This window comes from Hydra vulgaris, chromosome 12, assembly GCF_038396675.1.
Source record: "Hydra vulgaris chromosome 12, alternate assembly HydraT2T_AEP".
Classification (NCBI taxonomy): Eukaryota; Metazoa; Cnidaria; class Hydrozoa; order Anthoathecata; family Hydridae; genus Hydra; species Hydra vulgaris.
The window spans coordinates 48,938,799-48,962,807 of record NC_088931.1 but is presented as its reverse complement, the minus strand read 5'-3'; the positions used below and the strand labels follow the sequence as shown (position 1 = coordinate 48,962,807).

At 27.5% G+C, this 24,009-nt stretch overlaps 1 protein-coding gene across 1 annotated transcript in view; it reads left to right on the top strand.

Annotated features, from left to right (window-relative positions):
• The first annotated feature begins 264 nt into the window (after positions 1–264).
• Positions 265–24,009, top strand: part of LOC100210841 (NAD-dependent protein deacetylase sirtuin-1) — a 30,134-nt gene continuing 6,389 nt past the window's right edge. Inside the window, exons 1-7 of the mRNA XM_065813545.1 lie at positions 265–424; positions 12,131–12,216; positions 16,008–16,163; positions 16,828–16,980; positions 17,081–17,228; positions 18,767–18,846; positions 19,136–19,193. Coding sequence (XP_065669617.1) covers positions 346–424; positions 12,131–12,216; positions 16,008–16,163; positions 16,828–16,980; positions 17,081–17,228; positions 18,767–18,846; positions 19,136–19,193 — 760 coding nt within the window. The 5' untranslated portion in view covers positions 265–345. The remainder of the gene's footprint in view (positions 425–12,130; positions 12,217–16,007; positions 16,164–16,827; positions 16,981–17,080; positions 17,229–18,766; positions 18,847–19,135; positions 19,194–24,009) is intronic.

Below are 24,009 nucleotides of genomic sequence, written 5' to 3'. Positions count from 1 at the left end.
AAACTTTCAACGAGTAAAATGCTGGAATAAAGTGCGGAAAATTTCTCCAAGCCCTAATCATACTGCTTCCCCAACGTAAACCCTCAGCCACTGTAGCAGCAATCCTAAGCATGTTCTCCCCAAATCACTCGATGTTTGTAAAGAAGCCCCCGAGCCTCTAACCTTATTTACGCATTTTCCCTCATTTTACCCGTTGAATATTTCCTTTTCCTGTTTTCCTTTTTTAGGGAATGTTCTAATGTTGCGAAGCTTTCAACATTGTTGAATCAACTATTCAACAATATTTTTTATCTGAAACATCGCGGCGGATTTTTCGAATATGATTTTTCGCCTTCAAAATTTAAAATGGCCGAGCCTATTGCAAATAGTTCGATGCAGCTAGCAAAGGACGAAGCTACTTTCTCACCTCACGACTTTATTAAAAGTAAAATTAAAAAGTTAATATTTTATCTTTGTTAAGTTTTTTTTTTAAATAATTTCTTTTTAAGTTTAAAATTTTTAAAAGTCACGTTTTAAAGTAAATAACTTTCCTTTATTTTTTCACGATTATGATAACAGTTCCTATTTTAATGCTCTGAACATCAAATTTATCTGTTTCAGTATAGGCACTTAATTATCAAGTGCTATTGCAAACTTTTTTTTAATGCGTTGTTACACTCATAAAATTGCGAAAAGTATTTGTATAGAATTTGCAAGCACCTTATCTAGGAAATAATTTAACTAAATTAAACAATAAATAAATAATAATATTGCGTTTGCTAAAGTTTACTTAAAATGACTCAAAATATTTGATGGTTGATTTTATGATTTCTCCTAAAATTATTCGCTGTTGGTGCTTGATTAGTTGACTCTGGTAAACTATTATTAGGGTTATCTATTTGATTTGTAAAGAAGTGTTTACAAGAGTAGCATTTCACCTATTGCATTCACAACTTATGTTTGAATTGATTCCTTCTTGTATTAGCAGTTAGTTGCAGGTCTCTGTAGATTTTCAAATATAAGGTCATTTCATGCCAAATAGAACAAATTTTTATGAGGTTCCTCATTGACTATATTAGATTTTGCTGAAACTTTTTGATTTGTTCATATACATAACAAAAGTATGTTTTGAAAATTTCAGATCATGTCTAATAAAGTTCTGGTGAAAACATTTAAGTAATTGGCTATTTTGCATGAAATTTCACTCTCCTAGCAAAAAGGTTTTTTACATCGTTTTAAACAGCTAATAACTTTGAACAAGTTGATTTTATATTCCAATTATTTTAAGATAGCAAGTATGTTATGGATACCCTTAGAATAGCAAACAAAGAAAAAGTCTGGCATCTTAGCTTTTTCCATAATTGCTAGCTAAAGTTGATATTTTTGTTTTGGAATTTAAATTTTTGTTAACTTTAAAGAGCTTAAAAATCTTAAAAACTAGTTAAAAAATGAATCCAAATTAAATTGCTAGTTAATGTACATGTGGTGGATAAATATTTTTTTAAAAGTTCAGTTGATTAGAGAGCTGGATTCAAAAGTTATAAATCATCAAAGTGAGTCGAATCAAGATTTTTTTAATTGAATGCAAAGCATCTGTTACTTAATTTTTTTTTTTTTTATATATGCATCAATCGGAAAGTGTTAATTTATAAAAACTATAATTAATAATGGGGACCTGTTTATAATCTTAATATCAGGTAAATTTTCCATAAAAACAAATTAAAATCATTTGTTTGTATTTTCCAAACTCTGAAGTTAACAAAATTATTAATTGCATTGAATTAAGTAATGTTATTTGTTATAAAATGATAAAACCCCATTTTATAACGCTTTTTTTAAATTAAAATCAAACAAAATGATTTGAAATTTGCAAATTATTTAAGTGATAAAGAAAATCTACAAAATTCAAAAAAAAAAAAAATTCTCAAATAAAAAATTAATTTCATTGATTTTTTTCAAGTCAATATTATAAAATCTGCATCCTGTATTAGCAAACTATAGTTTTCTGCAAAGTCAAGAAGAACTCAAGGTTGTTTTTCTTTTAAGTTAGTCTTTAAATGTTTAAAGAAGATGACTTGACCTTTTGATATAAAATAATGCTCTCGTAAATAATCTAACTTTCATAAACCATTTTCATCTAAAAGTAAAGTTGCTGGTACTAAAGTACATTTGAAATTCAATTTTTGTCATTGATTAAAATTAACTTTGCTAATTTCATTTTCAGTAAACAAAGTGCCAATATAATAAGACATTTATCCAGGACATTTATCACAGCTATTCAGCATATAATCTCTATTTTCAATGCTTCAAACCATTAATTTCAATAAACTTTTGTAATCAGCTATTCTTGAATTTTCTGTACAAGAAGCATTACATTTTGGTGGCACTGGCAAATGCAAACTGCAGACCAGAAGCACCACCCACAGGAATGCACCGTTTGGGTCTTAGCTCACAAAATTTCGAAAAAGAAGATAATTATATATTTTAAACTCAAAAGTTCTTCCATATTGACTAAAAGAAGTCATTTTTTTAGATATGTTTCTTTATATCATCTACTTTAACCGACACTAACTCTTTCATCTTATTAATAGACTCAAACAACCTCTGTAATTACATTTTTGAATAGTTTTCCACTTGGTTTTGGAGAAAGTTTTGATAATATTCCATATTTTGTCAATAGAGTTTTCTCTATTGTCAATAGAGTTTTCTCTATTGTCAATAGAGTTTCCTCTATTGTCAATAGAGTTTTCCCTATTGACAATAAAGTTTTCTCTATTGACAAACTGGAGTGAGCGTAAGGAATTTGTAGCGTAAGAGTTTGGAGTGAGCGTAAGGAATGTGATTTTTTTGAATTTTGGCAATGCTTTGTCAAATTTCGACTTGATTTAGGCCACAAAATTGACTAAATCTTTGTTTTTTTCAAATATTTAAAGCAGCTTCAATTTTACCAAGCGCAGCTATTTCTACATCTAATACATTGGTAAGAGCCTTTTGTGTAAGAGCTCTTATGTTATCAACTTAATGCTTTCCATATGCTATAACTCAATCTTTTTTTGAAGCAAGTTTGAGAGGTCAGCATCCAAAACTTGCAACACTTAAATTAAGATTAAGAAGAAGAAAATTTATATTTATTTAAAATCCATATTTAATTGATGTTTTTGTGACAAACTGTAACTAATAATTTAGCCACCCACTGTATTTGTATTAAATGAGTATTTAAATATTAAAACTTACTTTTCACTTTTTTAATGTATTTTATCAAGGGGTTACAACAATGCCTTCCATGTTCATTCTTATACCTCAACAAGTAAACTTTCTCATGATAATTACAAATAAAATCTATGAGATTTGCTTTGGATCTTAAAGAAAGAAGCTCTTGGTTTAGTTTAGACAGTTCTTTAAAATATTTACTTTTTTTACACTTGTTTAATTTGATAAGCTCTTTAAAATTAGCAAAAATTTCAATTCCAAAACAAAAACATCAACTTTAGCCCACTATTATGGAAAAAGCTAAGATGCTGGATTTTTAATTTTTTGTTCCTTTAAAGTAAATTGGCATACTTGCTATCTTAAAGTTGAAGTATAAAACTTACTTGTTCAAAAGGTATTAGCTGTTAAAAACAATGAAAAAAACCTTTTTATTTATAGAGTGAAATTTAATGCAAAATTGACCACTACATAAATAGTGTTTTTTCAAGAAACATATTAGATATTGATCTGAAATTTTCAAAAGATGTTTTCAAAAAGTTTTAGCAAAATCTGAGATGGTCCATGAGGGTCCTTTGCTCCACTTGGCATAGAATGACCATATAGATAAAAGAGTAAATTCAAAATGGGATCTCATCAATGCTCAATATAGCTTCTTGAAAGAATTTAAGTTTTATATTTGAAAGATTTGGCAATAATTCCTAACTTACCGTTTGCTCTTGAAGCTAATGCTCTAATCTGCCCAGTATAGTTTAAATTGTCTGATATTAAAATTCCTGAATCTTTTACAAGAGTTAATGTTGATTTGATCATCAATCGTGTAATAAACTTACATTTATCAATACTGAAATTCTTTTTTTATTTATCTATTCTACTAGCTTATCAATATAGTTTATAACAAAATAAAAATAATAACAGGCAAATAATAACATAAAATAAGTAACAGGTGCAACAAATTAACATACAATATTGTAATGTTAAATGGTTGTTTTGGTAAATCGTTTATTCCTGTTTTTGTTTTGCGCTTCTTCACTGAATAGTTTTTGTTCATTATTCTCATTTCCAAGACTCTTTTTGATGTTGTTTCTGATCAAAGGGTTTAAATTGTCTTTTTTTTTACCTGAACAACACTTTATAAAATCAACATCTTTTTATTGTGGTGAATTCGATGTTCCAATAAATCAGTCTTTCTATTGTTTTTAGCTTTTAATTATTAAATTTATAATATTTCATCCAACAGCTTATTCTCTGGCAAATAATACAAATTTTCTTATTCTACAGATGCACTATGCATCACTAAGTGAAAATAGGATTTTACATACATTTAATTTGTTTTCATAAAATCTAGGGATTGCACTTCATCAGTTTACCTTGAAGACTTCATTTGCAAATTATTATGTTTTAAATTGACACATTTTGACCCTACTTGAAGAAGTATTGTATAAAGGTACACACATTTTTATCGTGGTTTTTAGATTATCTCTATTTAACTATCTCTCCAGACTTTTCACATAGTTCCTTATTTTGAACTTGAAATTCAGGTAAATTATCTCTCTGTTTTGTCCATGTAGTAGTTGCTGCTGGAGATTTGCCACACGTTATCGGAGTATTATGTATTATTATGATACCTTTGAAAATTTACTTGTATGACATAAATTTTTCTGATGGCTTAATCAGTTTTAGTTTGATCAGGTTTGATTACTGATCACAGTGGCTTCTACTAAGCCTCTCCACCGTGGATAGTGTGGACTACTTGTTGTGTGCTAAATTATCACTGTTGAGAAAATTGATGAAACAATTTTGAAGTATGTTGTGTATCATTATCTGAAACTAATTCTTTTCAGAATACCATTTCTTGAGAATTATTTTGTACATATTTGTATTACATTTACTATATTGGTATTTAAAAAAAGAAAAACTTCAGACCACATGCTGTAATAATCAGCAATAATTAAATAGTTTTTGTTAATCTACTGAAACAAAACAGTCCAAGCTTTTGCCATGGTTGTGTTGGAGTGTCACAAGCTAAAAGATGTTCTTTTGGCTTTAATGGAAGATACCTCGTACATGCTTCACTCTTTCAGAACTGTTCAATCTGATTGTTTAAATATGGCCAGAAAACAGTATGACTGCATGACAGTTGCACTTCTCCATTCCTAAGTAATCTTCTTGCAATTTTGAAAGTATTTCTTTTTGCATGCTAACTGGGATTATTATTTGGTTTTGATACAGCAAGAATTGATCAATTTTAACTATTTCATTTTTAAAATCCCAATAACTGGAGGTTTGCTGGACAGTATTTTTTTAATTCAGTCATCCAGAAACTATGCTTTCTTGCAGTTGTTTTAAAACTTCATCATTCTCAGTTTTCTGTCTAATTTTTAGCTTTAAAATAGCCGGTATATTTTTAATAATCCAGTTAACATATTAAGATAATTTTCCGCAATTTTATCATCATTTGTAGGTTAAGACACAGGTGCACAAGGCATTGCTTTTGCATCTGTAATTGACTTGCCAGCAACATGCTCTGCATTAAATGAAAATTTTAATTATTTCTTTTTAATTTATTGATTTCTTAGTGACATCAATTGAACTATAATTTAATGTAGGAGTTTAAGCTTTGTGATCTGTTTCCAATTTAAACATGATAACCTATGCAAATACTTTGACATACTGCGAGCATCTTGGTTTTTGACAACGCACATGCAAATATTTAAACATGTGTGTTTTTTTCTGTTGTTGTCAAAAGTTTAGATGCACAATCAGTTTGTCCCCATCAAGGGTTTTTGGTAAATGTGTACACTAAATCTAAATAATAAACTTCCATATTTTCTCATATTTACTGGTTTTGTCACATTATAGTGCACCAAAAGTAGTAGATTTGTCAGACTATTTTTTACCTCATTGAATACTTTTGTATGATTCTCAGTTTAAATCTATGCTGATTTTGAACTTAAAAGATCTCACAAAGGTTGAACTAGTTTATTAACTAGCTAAACCATACTTAAACAATTATGCAAAGCTTTAATATTTGTTTGTCTTGGAAAATTTTGTATTTTTTCAATTTTTTTGGTCATAGGTTTCACTCCCTCTGCTGAAATTTTATGTCCTGAAAAATCAACTTTGATTTTTTTATTTTTTTTTATTTTTAATTTTCTTTAATTAAATACACACTTTTCTAAATTAAGGGCAACTCCATGTTCTGCAAATTTACTTAGCAATGCAAATAGATTTTCATTATACTTACTTCCTGCCAAAAAATGAAAAATCATGCAAACCTTTTACCACTCCTTTTAGATTGTCAATAACGTGATCCATTATTTTACTAAAGATTTCTGGAAATGATGTTAACCCAAATAGATCCCTTGTTGGACAAAATATGAATGGGCTAAAATATCATCTACACTTTTTAATTCATAAAATTTGTGTTTTGTATCTTTGTTTAGTTGTGTCAAATCAAATATGAAGTTGTCAATTAGATTTTTTCACAAATTTTGAATTTCGGAAGTTTAGTGGTTTATGTGATTTTCTAATACCTAATGTTTTAAGAATATTTTAACTTTCATTGATATTATGCATGTAAAATTTCATCAAACATCATTTATGTATTTAATCAGGACCTATTAATTGTTTATTAGTAGCATGTAGTTGTGTTATTTTAATTCCAAACTTTTCACCACCAGTGTCAGTTTTGAATTTTATTTTTCCATTTTTTGTTTTTAGTTGTGTTACCCAAGGTCCACTTAGAACTAATCAGAATCACACTAAATCAGATTTCATACTTCCTAAATACAATGTATTTAATTACTGATGTGAGGTTGACAAATTTTGTATATTGTTTTGCTGATCAGTATTTCTATTAGAAATATTTTTGTTTTTAATTGAACTACTCTATTTTTTCTTCTACGATATAATTGTTGTGTAATCCTATCTACACTTTCACTTATATTATTTTCTAATTCATTACTATCTTGTGCTTTTTCCAAAGCACAACAAATATTCACTACTTTATCCAGTGATAACATCTTTGCAGAAAGTAATTTTTCTTGTACTTTATCACATCCTATCCCAGACACAATTTTGTCTTATAATAAGTTGCCAAGATAATCTGATGTGTTACAAAAATTGCAATATTCAGTATTTTATGGTACCAATATTCAGTATTTTATGGAAAATGGACAGAATCGGGATTCACTGAACATTGCTAAACTTGCAAAGATAAGATCAATTTGGATAATTTAAGCTTGCTAAAATCAGAAAATATTTCTGATTTTAGAGCCATTCAGGAATCTTTTAGAAATATTTTGGGGTATGAATAGAGATGCTGGTAGATATGACAAAACTAGTCAATGAAAAAGTGTGTGGGCATATGGAAAAGAATCAACCTAATTTAAAAAAATTTAGAAACCTGCCTAACACAACAAACTCTAAATCAAGCACAACAAACTCTAAATCAAGCTAAAAATTAGTTTATCTTTGCAGTATAACAACTTCTAATGATTAAAAATTGCTCCGAAAATTAGGAGTTAAAATATATCTGAATAATTATTTGAAACAATTTTTAACAAAATAAATTAATACATACTTTGTCATCCTGATGTTTTTTGTTTGTTAGTGTTTACATTTTGTCTTAAACTTACATCTTGGGTACTACAACAAGCTGAATGTTTTTACTATGTTTTCCTGTTTGCTTCTATGTTTAGATATTATTTGTTAGTTTGTTTATACTTATAATATTGTGGAACATATAACACTCAACCCACTTGAAAATACCCTAAATGCTATGCAAGAATCCTGCATAAATCTCTTGTTTTTTATGCTTATGTAAACATAAAAATTGTTATTTTAGATTTTAGTAAATGGAACATTTTTTAACTAAAAATGTGAATTAAAAAAAAATTTAATTAAAATTTTTTTTTGAATGTTTTTTATAAAACGATTCATATTTTTGAAATTTTTATATAATTTTGCTTCATTTGAGTCCCAACTTTTGAAAAACTTTATTTTTTGATAATATTAGAGACCTGTCTGATGTTTAAGGGTTTTGAAACATCCTCTCAAAAAAAAGTTTTATTCAAAAAATTTTGAATTCCAGTATTATTTTGTTATATAAAACACATTTAAGTATTGGAGAACATCTGTTTAAAAGTTGTTTTGTAGCAGTTAAACTTTATATAAGTATATCGCAAATTTATGAATTAATGGTTTTTTAGTTTGGATGTTTCTTAACAAAAAAAGTTGTTATGGTCTATTACATTTTCATTGATTTTTTAGATTAATTATAGAAAGTTGCAGTAAGTAAAAATTTTGTTAACAGCAAGTTATTTTGAAAAAATTAGTAGTTACAGTAACTCCCGATTATTCTAACCTCCACAGGGAATAAGAATTAACTTAGTATAAACAAAGGAGAAATCAGCAGCCCTTTTTTTGTTGAAATGTATAATATCAAGAGTTTTTTTCTTAGCTTCACTTAATCTTAAGACACCTGCCACATGCGTATGGGAACATAAAATATGGTCTGAAAAGTTTTTTTTTTTTTTTTTTATGACTGGTGTTCTGCGTAAGAACATTTTTGTTGCTAATTTTTATCTTTAAACTTAATTGCTAATTTAGCACAGCCTTTATTTTTATTGTGATAATTTTTCAATTATTCTTGGTAAGTTTTACACCAAATTAAAGGAACTTCATCTGAATCATTTTTTTGAAGCCTCTAGATTTAAAGCCCCATTTTTCAATAAATATTCTGTAAGGCATATTATGACTTGTTTAGAGTTTTTTTTGTGTAATAACAAAATATAGCTTTTCCTATTTTTAATTTCTTTAATAAAAAACATTAACTTGTTTCAAATTTAAAAAAAATATATGTTTCTTTAATAATATTTTTAAAATAATATGTTTCTTACATGTTACTTTCATAACTTAACTATAGACTAAATTCATATTAAACTTTCTGTTCTTAAATAATATTAAAAAGTTTTAAACATGTAAACGAACAGTTTTACTTTATAAAATAAATTAGTATTGGATTTTAACACTTAATAACAAAAGAATATCACTAAAATTTCAAATAAAAAAGGATGAGAACACCAAACATTTGAAAAGCTTTTTGCTATGCTTGTTATGAATTTGAGATTAAATGAAAAAATAAATAGAAAAAAATAAAGTTTTTTTTTCTAAATAAAAATTGTCTAACTTGAAAAAACAAATAATTACAATAAATAACAGTAGTATGCCATAGTAAAGCAAGTTTCTCTTCCAAAATTGGAAGAGAAACTTATTTTACTGGTTGTGATTTCTATTTCTTACATTTACTCTGAATGCTTTAAGCATTATCACACGAGAAATTGAAATGAAAATGATGGAATTTGAAATCCATAATAATTAATTTATATATAATTGCTTACATGGTTGTTTTTTAACATTGTTCTAAACCAAACATTAAAACATTGAAAATTGTTCAAGTTATTGAAATAGGTCTATTTCATGTTAAAGATGCTGTCTGCTTAGACCCTAAACTGTCAGTTACTAAAGCCCTTTGCATATCCTATATATATGCACCCACAAATTTTGAAATAAAATTTAAAGTAAAATAGATTTAAATAAGAATAATTAAAAAACAGCAGTTAGGTTTGCAGTGAGATTTCCAGGGGGGGACTGGGGTATGCATTACCCCCACCACCACCACCGCCATGGAATTTGGGGGTGTGGGGTAGCCTAGCCACCACTCTGTATGTGTGTGTGTGTATATATATTTATATATATATATATATATATATATATATATATATATATATATATATATATATATATATATAATATATATATATATGCTTGCGGGGACATTTTTTTTACAAAAAAAACAATGCTGACAGGGACAGATTTTTCAAAAAAGCAAACACTAATGGCGACATAAGCATTATCAGGGAATTTTTAAAGTACCCATTAATTTTTTGTCCCTGTAAGCATCGTTTTTTTTGTTAAAAAATGTCCCCGTAGGCATCTTTTATAGAGAATGAAAAGTACATACATCGACTATCAAATAACCTGACTCGCAGCGGGTCAGCATCAAAGTCAGGCTTAGGGTTAGGGTTATGGTAAGGTTTAAATATGGTTATATTACTGTAAGTAATTGTTTTTGTAAATAGATGAAAAAAATAAAACATAATATATAATAAAAATAACAAAAATAAATATAAAAAACATATTTTTATAACAAAAAAATAAATTTAAATATGTACAAATATAAATAAAAATATGATAAAAATTAAAAAATAATTATATTTATAAAAATCGTATAGAAAAAGGAAAAAAAACAAAACAAAATGGGAACAAAAAAAAACATGTCTCCGTATGTACCGACTAGGATATATATATATATATATATAGGGCTTGTGATGAAGAAAATCGTCAAGCGTGTTAAATCGCGCTCGTAAAATTAGAAAATGTTTTCATCGAGCGTGATTATGTGCGCTTGAAATAACGTCGGCGAGCGCGATCATGAAAATTGCTGAAGGCGATGCTCATAAAAAGCTTTTTATTTTTTTATATCTTTTTTTATTTGTTACATAATTCTTTCGTCAAAAAATGTTTGAATTAGTATCACACTCATGAAACTACTTCAACGAAGTAGATTTTTATACTTCCAAACTTCTTGTATATTGTCAGATCGCGATTTTATTTTTAACTATTTATATTAATAAAAAAATAATATCAAACAAAAACGCAACTTCTTATTGATTTAGTATTGAAGTATAATTTAGTGTTTTGATTCGTTGTTTTGATATATGCATTTTAAAATGTTACGCGGTAAACTTAATTAACGGTTAATGGTTTTTATATTTTTTGATATTTTTTATTCAAATTAATTATTTAATTTTTTTCTAAAATTTCTTTTTTAAATTACGTTTTTTTAACCTTAAAAAAATAACACAAGAATAATTTGAAATAATAATAAATTAGAATAATAACTTTCCATTTAACAAATGTTGACGTTATTACTTTGTTTACTTTTAGAATGCGATTGCGAACATTCTAAACAACAGAATCGTTTTAAATTTGAGTTAAAATAAATAATAGTTAATAAAAAAACCTATACTATTAACAAAAACTAATTTTAAAAATTACTCTATTATTAATATTTATTTTTATTATAAACGATGTGTGGAATATTACAAACAATAAATCAAATAAATCTTACTTGATATTTTCACAAGATTAAAAATACTCTAAATAGATTAAAAATAAAGTTTTAATTTTCTTATAGTGGTTTTCTAATTTTCTATTCTTATTTTATTTGCGCATTTTTGTATTCACATTGTGTTTCCACGTGCACATTCCATAATAGAAATTAGTGACTATTAACGACTTCAAACTGCTCATTCATTACGTTAGTGCAAAAGAGAACGACGTGGTGCTTTTTATATTTTATATTAGTGCTTTGATAATAGTATATCTTTAATAAAAAATCTTTTTTAAATATTTTATGAAAATAAAAAAATAATCCCGAACTATTGGACAAGCGTTATTTTATACGCTCGTTATAAGCTGAACGAGCGTTGTTTATCGCGCCTAGAACGTTTGAAAATACCGTTTTCAAGCGCGTTTTACGAGCGGAGCGCGATCGCGCTCGCTTCATCACAAGCCCTGTATATATATATATATATATATATATATATATATATATATATATATATATATATATATATATATATATAATTCTAGATTAAGATTACCATGAGCAAACAGAACAACGGGTAAAGAAACCTCGGATTTTTGTTTTGAGTTACACTGACCACTTTTGGTATCAACTTTCCCCCCCCCCCCCCCCCATCCTTGCCAAAAATACCTGGATCTGTCACTGAGGATTAGAAACGAAATTTTTTTAAGATTAACTTGAAATTACACTAGTATGTTTAGTTAATAACATTTTGTTTGTAATTTTTAGATCCCTTGCATTGGATTCAAAATCAAATTGAAAATGAAGTTGATCCTCGTATTTTAATAAGACAGTTGGTTCCACAAATAAAATTGGTAAAAATTTAAATGAATAATTTTTATTTTAAAAATAAATGTTTTTATTGCAAATCTTATTTTTATACAGTTCATAAACTTTTTTATACTTGTTGTTGTAGGCTGTTTTTAAAATAATTGTTGTTGTTGTTGTTTTTTTTGTTGTTGTTGTTGTTATTGTTATTGAGGGTTGTTTTTGAAATTATTTATAAAGATTGTTATACTTGTTTTTGTTGGAGGCTGTTTTTAAAATGATTGTTGTTGTTGTTGTTGTTGTTGTTGTTGTTGTTGTTGTTGTTGTTGTTGTAGGCTGTTTTTAAAATTGAGTGAGTTTAAGTTTTACTTTTCTTGTTTTTTTAAAATACTATAGTATTAGTTTTTTGTTCTGTTAAATAGTTTTTAAAATTTTAATACATAGTTAAATTCATTGTTTAATTTGATGCACTTGCATTTTATTAATTTAAAAAAAAACAATTTCATTTTGTTATTTTTATAATGGGCACTGCTCAAAAGTGCTACCGTATCTTGTTCCATCTACTAAAATTCATTCTCCTGTTACTCATTATTCAATTAAGTCTCATCCTTTTTCTGTGACTGTTTCTAAGTGCTCCAAAAGCTCTTATTCACGTAGTTTTTTCCCTTGAACATCAGTTCTTTGGAATTCGCTTCCTTCATCTTGCTTTCCTAATTCATATAGTTTACAATATTTTAAGTCGTCTGTCAATCGTTATCTTGCTCTATAAACTTCATCTTATCTTTTCCAGTAACTTCCAACTCTAATAGTGGTTGCTTGCAGCCTTGTTGGAAGCGAAGATGTTTAAAAAAAAAATTGTGGTCATTTTATAAAAAGTTTTTGTAAAAATTTTAAATTTTGTATTCAGCTATTATTTTTATACTAGCAGTCTGGAACCGTAAAATGGATAGCGTTAGGTTTGTTTCACACCATTTATATACTTTATTATATATGTATTTAGTCTATTTATTTGAATTAAGACAGAAAATAATTTATCTTGACTTTGAGTTAATAATTAAAACTTTATAACTTTAAACTGACTTTATATCTTTAATTAACCACTGGGGTTGGACACCAAAAATTAATATCTATTTTCTACATGTATTTTCATGTTTTAAGACATTTTTTGAAAATTAAAAAACATATTTATTAGATTTCAGAAATATTTCAGCAGTAGTGATCTGTGAAATAGGAAATATTGTAGGTTGTTTCATACCTACTATTTATATACTGATCTCTTTGTAGCTTATTTATTTCAATAGGTTTTAGAAAATGGTAGAAAACATTGATAGAAATATTTTTCGTTCTCAAATGTATTAAGCCATTCCTCCCTGCTTATCGTACAGGCAAGCATAGTTATTTTAAAACTAAATAGAAAAAATCTGACAATTAAAGTGTAATATTTACAACCAAAATTAACGCAACATAACTAAAGTCAATTTAGTTCTCTAAAACGTCTAAATACGTCATAAATCTAAAATAAAAAAAGTAAAGAAATTATAATATATAAAAATAAAAGTGGATCACATAAAAAACCTGAATATCAATACCTGTTTTCTGTAACCTGTTGTGATACAATAACACCAGTTGTTGGCAGTGGTGTCGCTAGGGGGTGTGGTCTGCACCGGGTGACACCATCAGAGGGGTGACACTAAAATAAATAAAAAGCTAATATGCCAGAATTTTTTTTCTAAAGTTTCTTTTTTTTAAAAAAAAAAGTTTTTAGATATAGAGGACTTTTTTTAGTTTTTAGTCTAGAGAGGTGACACCAAAATTTATTGCTCTGGGTGACACCAACCTCAGCGACGCCACTGGTTGTTGGTGTTGCTAAATAGAGTAATACAACATTAAAGAGATGACAACATTAAAGAAATCACAGTTTCTGTCACAATAGCAGTTTCCATTAAAAAAATTTGAAACAAAATTTATTGCCAATAGTGATGATGGTTAAATATCTATCTATATAATTACGCTATAGTAAATAAAGTTAATTAAAACAAAAACAAAAAATTATATCACAAAATTAAAAAACAGATAAACTTTATGATGAGATCTTTTTGCAATTGTTTAAAATTATTTGTTAAAAGGCCATTATGTTTAAAAGTGAAAGTCTATTAACACCAGTAAAAAAAAAAAAACAAATTGTGTAATAAAAAAATCTATCAGTTAGCTATTTTTATATATATATTTAATATCAAAATGTTGTCTTGGCTTTTAGTAAATGATTAGAAGCAGTGAGTTCCAGTAATGAAACCAAGTAATTTCTATTTTTTTTTAATTTTTTTATTTATTTAAAACGATAAATTTGGAGTTAGTTAATTATATTTAGTTACTTCCAAACTTTTAGCATGCAGTGTGTGTATAAAACGCGAGACTAAATAATACAGATTTTTCATTTACTAAAGCTGCTGTTTTATTCTAAATGTAAAACTTAAAATTTTGTTTTAATCGATAATTTGTTAAGCTTACGTCTTATAAACATAAAAACTTCAATTACGCTAGCATCTGTTGAAGTTATTCTTCACAAAAACGCAAATTAAAGGGCTAGAATGTTTTTAAAAATAATCTGAATGTTTTTATTTTATTTTTTAAAAATAAAAACATTCTGAATTTTCTTTTATTCTGGCATACTGGATACAAGTCCTCTAATACTGACAGCTGTAAAGCCTACAATACTGACAACTGTAGGAGAGGCCAAGGTTCTGGTACAAGAATATTATACATGCTCGTGTGGTGCAAAAATTGTTCTAGAATTCCAACAAGCATAAGATGACCAAAATGAGACTTAATGCCTAGCACTGCATGAAGTCTTACTTTAATCACCTTTTGAGTTCTTTGTATTGATTAAAGACTATTTAACTGATACAAAACTTCACATCATCTTGCCACCATATATTTTCTTTCTCTTCTTTTTCTAAGTTAACTGATTCTTATGACTGATTGACTTCTTTTAGGTGTTCATAGTTATAAAGTATTTATGTTACAAATGGAAAGTTAATATCAGTTTATGTGCTAGATTCAACAAACAGTTGATCAAATACATGCTTTAATATTCTTTCTAGTATAAATAATAGATAATTTTATCAATGCCAAGATCTTAAGTTTTATCTTACAATTTTACAACAACTCCATTTTTATCTGTTTAATTCTGTCATAATGATGGTATTGTATACAATCATCTTTATTAACTGATGTAAATTGAATTTGTCTAAAGTACTTTCTATTGCATATGCTATTGTTTGTAATTTGGAAACAAAACATATAAAAACAAAACATTTACCACAATTTGGTGTTCTACCTTATTTATCTATTTTTATCAAAGTGTAGAGACCAATTTTCATACTTTGAGTTCTCTATGTACAATTCTTTAAGCATCTGTGCTTCTTTGCAAACAGCTTTCTAAATTCCTGACTGAGATGGAGTTTCAATATAAGGGAAATCTTCTACAAGAATTCTACAAACATTGTGTGCTTTATTTAATGATTTTTTCTCACCGACACTTGGGCACTTTTAGTTGTGTGATAAACTTTCTTTTTTTCCATCTAATTTACTAGACTCATTGTTGACATTTATATATATATATATATATATATATATATATATATATATATATATATATATATATATATATATATATATATATATATATAAAATCAGATAATTTTATACTATTAATGTTTTCTGTAAAAAAAAAAATTGTGTTTTTACTAATCTGAAATAAATTTGTAATTAATTAAAAAAGAAATAATTTAAATAAAATTTCAAGACAACTTAAAAAAGCTAATAATCATATTTTTAGCCCCATGATGTTGAAGATTCAACACTTTGGAATGTTATTTTTGAAATAATAAGCGAACCATCTCCGCGTAAACGTCTTAATAATATTAACTCTCTAGATCATGTAAAAAAACTCATTCAAGAAAGCAAAAATATCATAGTTTTAACAGGAGCTGGAGTAAGTGACACATTACTTCTTCATTTTTATTAAAAGTTTTTTTTTTAATTGTTTTTGAAAAAATGTAATAAAGCTAAAATGATTTTCATAAGTACATTTTATTGTGTTTTAATATAAATATATACATTAATTACTTTCTGAGTTCTTTTAGTTTTTCCACAGTTTAATGGTTTCAACTGAGAAAAAACTTGTTATGATTAGTTAAAAATATTTTTGTGTTTTAAATTGAAACTAAGCAACGACTAAAAAAAAGTTACATAAAAAACATGGTTATTAAAAAATTACATGCAAAAAAGTTGTTTAGTTTTGCAACTTCTGAATTGCTAAAAGTTGTATTTTTTTAATTGTTTCCAGTTTTGGGTACAGGTTTTTGTTTTACTATGAAAGTTTTCTTATCTAATACATAGGTTTGCAATAATACTAAAAGTGATAGAACTGTCGAACTGTCTTGTAAATCTCATGACAGGATTTGGTTTGAGCTCACTTCTATACTTTGTTAAAATTTACAGTTAAAAAGCAGTTTTAAAAAGCTTTTTTTAAAGTTTAATTTTGTAAACATTTTGTTTTGTACAGATTTCGTTTTCCTGTCTTTAAAAAATAAAACACCTTGTAATATTTCAGGGACAATTAAGTGTGAGTTCCAAAACAAAAATAATTTTTTTAGGTATCTGTTTCTTGTGGTATACCAGATTTTCGTTCCAGAGATGGGATTTATGCCAGACTTCATAAAGACTATCCTGATCTTCCTGATCCTCAAGCCATGTTTGATATTCACTATTTTAGAAATAATCCATGGCCTTTTTTTAAGTTCGCAAAGGTATGTTTAATTACTTAAATTTTTTGTTCAAAAAATTCAACTGAAATACTCCCCTTCCCTTTACAAACAAAAGAAATTAAATTAACTTTTTTGTCATCAGGAAATTTATCCAGGTCAATTCACACCATCTTTATGTCATCGTTTTATTTCAAAACTTGATCAACAAGGCAAGCTACTTCGTAACTATACTCAAAATATTGATACTTTAGAACAGGTGGCTGGCATTAAAAATGTTTTACAGTGTCATGGTAAAAAAGTTTAATTTTTAGTATATGTTATAATGCTTTATAAAATTGATAAAGCATTTGTTAATTTTATAAAGCAATAATAAATTATATAATTTATTAATTTTATAAAGCGATATTAATAAATTAATCTAAAATTAATAAATAAGACAACATTGTAACAATTTAACAACATTGTAAACATTTAGTAAATGCTTAATAAATGTATACAGTAAGATTATTAAAGCATATATTACAAACCTATTAATTTATATGTTTATTAAACATCAATTAAACGTTTACAATATTTAATAACATTTCAATTTTGTAAATGTTTAATAGACTTTTAATAAACGTATTCATTAAAAGGGTATATTTATTTCAATTCATTTAAATGTTTAATAAGTGTCAGTGTTTTTAGTATTTATTTATAGTAGTCAATTTTTTTTAACCTTTAATCAATGCTTAATAAACACATACATTAAAATGATTGAAGTGCCAAACTTTACATAAAACTATATATAGTTCAAATATATTTGATGGTTTTGTGTGAATGGTTTAAACATTTAAATTTCTAATTAAAAAAATATTAATTTCTTATTTACTAACCTTTCTAATTTTTCTAATTTTAAAATACATAATTTCTAAACATATTTTTTAAAATTTATTGCACCACAAGTAATCTTGTGGTACTTTTTATGGTAAATTACTGAAAACTTACTAAGTATAGAATAATGTTAATTCCACAATTTCAAATTTAATACTTTACATCATTAAGTAAGACTATGAAATGAACAATTATTTGCAATAAAATAGTAATAGGAGTGGTTCAAAACACACATATATTAAACATATTATACTAAATTTAGATGCTTTACATACGTTTAAAAAGAATAAGTTTAAATGCCTTTTTTATGTTTTATAGATGTTGATAATTTGTTTAATAGAATGCTGAAAATACATTTGTTTTCATTTACATCAATTACTTATTTTAGTTGAATTAAAAAATATATATGCAAAAAAGATGTGGGGTTTGTTCTAAATGTTAATCTAGATTTTATTTTGAACAGATAGTTGACCAAAGCTAAATGTTTTGTTCAAACATTGTTTCAACATTTTAAAGGCATTTATGTGTTTATTGCATAGTTTATCAGTATTTTATGGAAACCACCATAATGCGCAGAAATCATCCAATTATTATAGAATATATTATTGTACACAATATCATTAATGTAGTCAGTAAGTGTTGACTTTGCTCTGTGAATTATGTAAAAAGAGCTTTGTAAATTATGTGATAGAAACTTTGATTTGTTGAAATGCAACTTAACATTTTGCCAAACTTTTATTTAAAAGATTGCTATGTTAAAAATTGATCTGTGTAAATAATATTAAATGATTTTAGTTATTTATGATCTTGGATGCATGTTGTCTAGAATAATATTCTTGGAATTACTGTTTTTTATATTATATATTATTACAGGATAGCCATTATGAATTAATGTTATTTTAGCAGAATATTGGGTAATTAAGTTCTAATTTTTAAAACATTTGTTGATCATTAGGATCTTGTGCAACAGCAACATGTATGAACTGTAAATATAAAGTTTCTGCTGACTTTATCAAAGAAGATATTTTTCAACAGGTATATTTTAAGAACTTTATAGAACATAATATTTAGAGAACTTCTTAAAACATAATAATTTAAGAGCTCCATAGAACATAATATTTTAAAAACTTTATAGAACATGCTTTGAGAACTTCATAGAATATAGTATTTTAATTTTGTAAATATTTAATAAAAAAAATTTTATTTGAAATTTATTTTTTCCATATTAAAAAAGAAGTATGATGAGGTGTTTTTTTGAGAACTTAAAAAGAAAAAAAACTTGTTATCAAAGTTTTATTAGTGTTTTTAATGTTTTTATATTTAGAAAATTCCATATTGCAATCAATGTTCAGACCCTAACTCGCTTAATATATTAAAACCAGGTAATTTAGAAAAACTTCTATTTTTGAGTAGTTAATTAGTTTGTTATGCTTTATTCTCTTTTTAAGGTGAATCAACAACTGCATTAGAATTAATGAAAACTTTTGATATATGTTTAAGTTTTGGTACAAAAAGCGATATACGCTTGTTTTATTTTTGTAAAGTTTTAGAATAACATTGTGTAGTGCCAAAAGCAGATACAAAGTATCAGATAAAAGCAGATATAAAGTGTCCGATAAGTTTAAATTAATTTTGAAGAATCTTAGAAGCATATGCTGAAGCTGAATCTTAGAAGCATATGCTGAAGCTGAATCTTAGAAGCATATGCTGAAGCTGAATCTTAGAAGCATATGCTGAAGCTGAATCTTAGAAGCAAATGCTGAAGCTGAATCTTAGAAGCATACGCTGAAGTTGAATCTTAGAAGCATACGCCGAAGCTGAATTTTAAAAGCATATGTTGAAGCTAAATCTTAGAAGTATATGCTGAAGCTAAATCCTAGAAACGCATGTTGAAGCTAAATCTTAGAAGCATATGCTGAAGCTAAACCTTAGAAGCATATGTTGAAGCTAAATCTTAGAAGCAAATGCTGAAGTTGAATCTTAGAAGCATACACTGAAGCTAAATCTTAGAAGCATACGTTGTAGCTGAATCTTAGAAGCATATGCAGGACCTGAATCTAAGAAGCATACACTGAAGCTGAATCTTAGAAGCATACGCTGAAGCTGAATCTTAGAAGCATATGCTGAAGCTGAATCTTAGAAGCATATGGTGAAATATTCTAAATCTTAGAATGCTATTCTAATATTAAAAAGATTTTAAAAATTTTTTATGTTTAGAAACAAATTGTAATTAAAAGAATAATTCTATTTTTAGTTTTTTTTTTTTTCAACAACAAAAAGTACTTAAGAAGTAAATAATTCTTTTGAATGCTCCTGGTATTGCATCATGACCCTTAATGCAATGGTGTTTTTTTAATATCAAGTTTTAAAATCAAATAGAGGCTTGTATTCTAGAATTCAATGTTAAAATATATTTTTGCGTAAAATATACATTTGGAGTTTAAAAAAAAAGTTTTAGATTTTGATAAAAGAAGCTTAAAATTAAAATAATCAAACTGATTTTGTAGATAACCAAAATTTCATAATTGTCATGTTGGGAATAGAGCAGTTAGTCATACTCTATTAGTATATTCATCCATGCAGGGATTTTGGTAATAAATCAAATGTCAAATTCTCAATTATTCAGGAAAAATTTATAAACAGCTTGAGAAATACTTTCATTTCAAATGAAATGAGAAATACAGTCATTTCCAATGGTTTTGGGGTAGATTTTAACTTACAGAACTTTAGTCATTCTAAAATGTTATATGAAAGAGTACACTAAGGTAAGCGTAAACAAAAAAAAGAAGTAAGTGTTTAAAAATTTTTGTTTCTTTTACATTTAATGAAAGCTAAAACAAAAAATCTTTTAAAAAGTGTGGCCCTGTATTTTTTTAGAATTTCTTGTGCTATCTAAAGATGTAAAAAAAAAAAATTTAATTTATTTTTGTGTTTGCAAAATTTGAAATTCTCATCTTAGTAAACAAAAAATTGACTTTTGAGATTCTTTAAACTAAAATTAAATTTAGTTCAAGTTTTTGAAGAACGTTTTATGATGATCAAGATTTTCAAAAATGAGTTTGGTGGTTGTTGTAGTTCAAAGTTTGAGCAAAAAACCAATCTATTATATTATTAAATTTATTGAAAATATTGAAATGCTGATTTTGAAGAGTATTTCTTAAAAGGTTTTTGTCTCAAAGAAAAATAATGACTAATAATACTATGAAAAGAAACAATAATGCTATGAAATAGTATTTATATGAATCTATGGTTCTTCACATTTATTTAATGATTATAAAAAATGAGAATGAGCAAAATAAAAACTTTCTACTGTTTTGCTTTATAAAAATTAGGATAATAAGAGCTTAACCATCTTTGGCATTGGATTTTTTTCTATCTGGTTTATTTTCTGAAATCTTTTGTTTATAATTTTGTACCACTATCAGTGTTACCTTGTTGGAAGTGAAGATTAGGAAAGTTACTGGATGCTAGATGCAAGCTCTTTAGAGCAGCACCCATTATAGTATTTGTAGAAAAGAGAAAGAGAAGCAACATTATAACAATGTGATAATGGTTGAAAATTGGCTGCAAGAGCAGGTCCAACTATGTTTACAATGCATTTTTCACCTTGTCTAAAAGAGAAAAGGTATCATTGGAAGATCTGCCCCAGATATGGCAACAGTATTGCATACAAGGCCAGATTTGAGATTTATACAGATAAAGAATAGAATCATGAGTATGAAAGTGGCAAGAATGATTAAGAGATGCAACCTTAGCAGATGCTAATTTTGCAATCAATTTGATATTTTGTTTCCAAGAAAGATCGTAAGATAAATATCAGAAGTAAGAGTTGATCCATGAAGGTGAAGGGTAGATGACACATCAAGAACATTGCCGTTCATGAATATAGGAAGATCTATTGTGATAACAATTAGCTGAAAAAAATTGAGCTCTATCTGAATTAAAGTTCACCAGCCACTGTGAGCCCTATGCTGTAGCAGAAGTGAGATCCTTTTCAAGCTCAAAGTAAAGGATTAACGATTTTTCAGATATTCTAACATCTAAGGTAGCATTGTTCGCTGATGATACAACCATTTATTCTTGTCTTGTAAAGGCTTCTTAACAAGACAAGAATAAATGGTTGTATCATCAGCGAACAATGCTACCTTAGATGTGAGAATATCTGGAAGATCGTTAATGTTATTTAAAAAGAGTATAGGGCCAAGGATAGAACCTTGAGGAACCCTTTAAGTTACAGGGTATGAAGAAAAATGCTGTCTATTGAGGCAACTTTTATACTACGATTGGTAAGGAAGGATTCAATAATCTTAGGATGTTACCTTAAAAAGAGAGCTTATGGAGAAGACCGGCATGCCAAACTTTATCCAATGCTTTAGTAATGTCAAGAGCATTAGCCTTAACCTCTCCACATCTATCTAATGCACAATAAAACCTATTGGTTATTGCTGTTAGCAAATCAGCTGTAGAACGAGAAGATCGAAATCCATATTGATGATCAGAAAGTTATTAGACTCAAGATGAGAGATTAAGTGTTTGTTAATTAAAAATTTAAAAATCTTGCTTATGATAGGAAGAAGACTAATTGAGCGGTAGTTAGACGAATCAGATCACTCTCCAGAATTTTTGAAAATAGGGATAACAGATTCCGCTTTCCAGGAGGCTGGAAAACAAGACTCTGATAAGCACTTGTTAAATAGTTTTGAAACTATAGACGACAGCTCCAGAGAACACTTCTGCAAGACTGAAACAGCTATATTGTCCGGACCACAATCTGTAGAAGAGTCTAAGCAGGAAATCACTTTAGATACAGAAGCTGGAGTGATATAACTGTCAAGCAATGGATCAACCTGTTTGTCAGCTATATCAGGTAGAGCGCGACTAGTGGAATCAAGAGATGATATCGATGAAAGTTCTTAGCAAACAGTTCAGCTTTGCCTTTAGGTGAGGTGACATAATCTTAACAATTCAAGAAAGGTAGAATAACAGTTTTCCCCTTATTATTGATAATGTTAAAGATTCTCCAGAAGTCATGAGAGTTTAAATTTTGAGATAAAATACAAAATTTCATGACCTGAGAATAGCGGACTTTGGCGTTAGACAAAACATTTTTACATTGGTTTCTAACAATTGTAAACAGACGTCTGTTTTCTGGAGAATTGTTTTGCTGATAGATATGGAAGTTATGGTTTCAATTGGAAATTGCAGCAGCACAATGTAAGGAAAACCATAGAGAAAAGTGAGGCTTGACCTGGAATTGTTAAAAAGGAATAAAAGATTCCATGCCAATATGAACCCAAGAAGTTATGTAAGAAGCACATTTGTCAGCAGGGAGATGAAAGATTTCTACCCATGGGCCATCACAAAGAAAATCACGGAAAGAGTCCCAGTCAGTTTTAAGGTAGTTGATGATGAAAAAGTATGAGATAATAGTTTTAGAGAGATCAAACCGTGATCAGAAGCACCTAAAGGTAAATGCGGAAAAACTGAGCACTGACTAGGATCACAAACAAGACATAAGTAAAGATGGTAAATGATTCAGGTTGTTTGGAAAGCAAGTTGGAAAGTTGACTATTTGAGTTAAAGATTAAAAAAGGCAAAAGTTGTGGGCCGTAACGCCTGCAGAATCACTCACAACAACAATATTGGCTGATAGATAAAGAGAGAGAGCTTGGTCAATTTCAGAGTTGTTAGTCCTTGGCCATGCCTTAAGGCCAAAAATTGAGGCCTTGGCCTTGGTCTTGGCCTTGAAACTGTTGGCCTTGGCCTTGGTGTTGAAAATTTTGGCCTTGGTCTTGATTGTTTTAACCTTGGCCTTAAAAAAATATACATATTTTCTTATTTATTTTGTTGAATTCTGCACACAACCTTGTTCTATTTTTATAAAATGTGGTTTTATTGTCACAGCACTTGTTACTTACAGTTTTGTTAATAATTAGCCTTAATGTAAGGCAAAAATGGATGTCTTTGGTCTTGAAAATGTTTGTGTAGTCCTTGGCCTTGAAACTCTTAATCTTGGCCTAGACCTTAAAACTCTTGGCCTTGTCCTTGACTTTGTAACTTTTGGCCTTGGTCTTGGACTTGGCCTTGGCCTTGTTAACAACTCTGGTCAATTTGATCAGAAATAACATTGAAAAGAGTGCAGTCTTGAGATGAATGAGAGTGAAATAGAACATAGAGAAATGTGATAGAGTGAAGTGG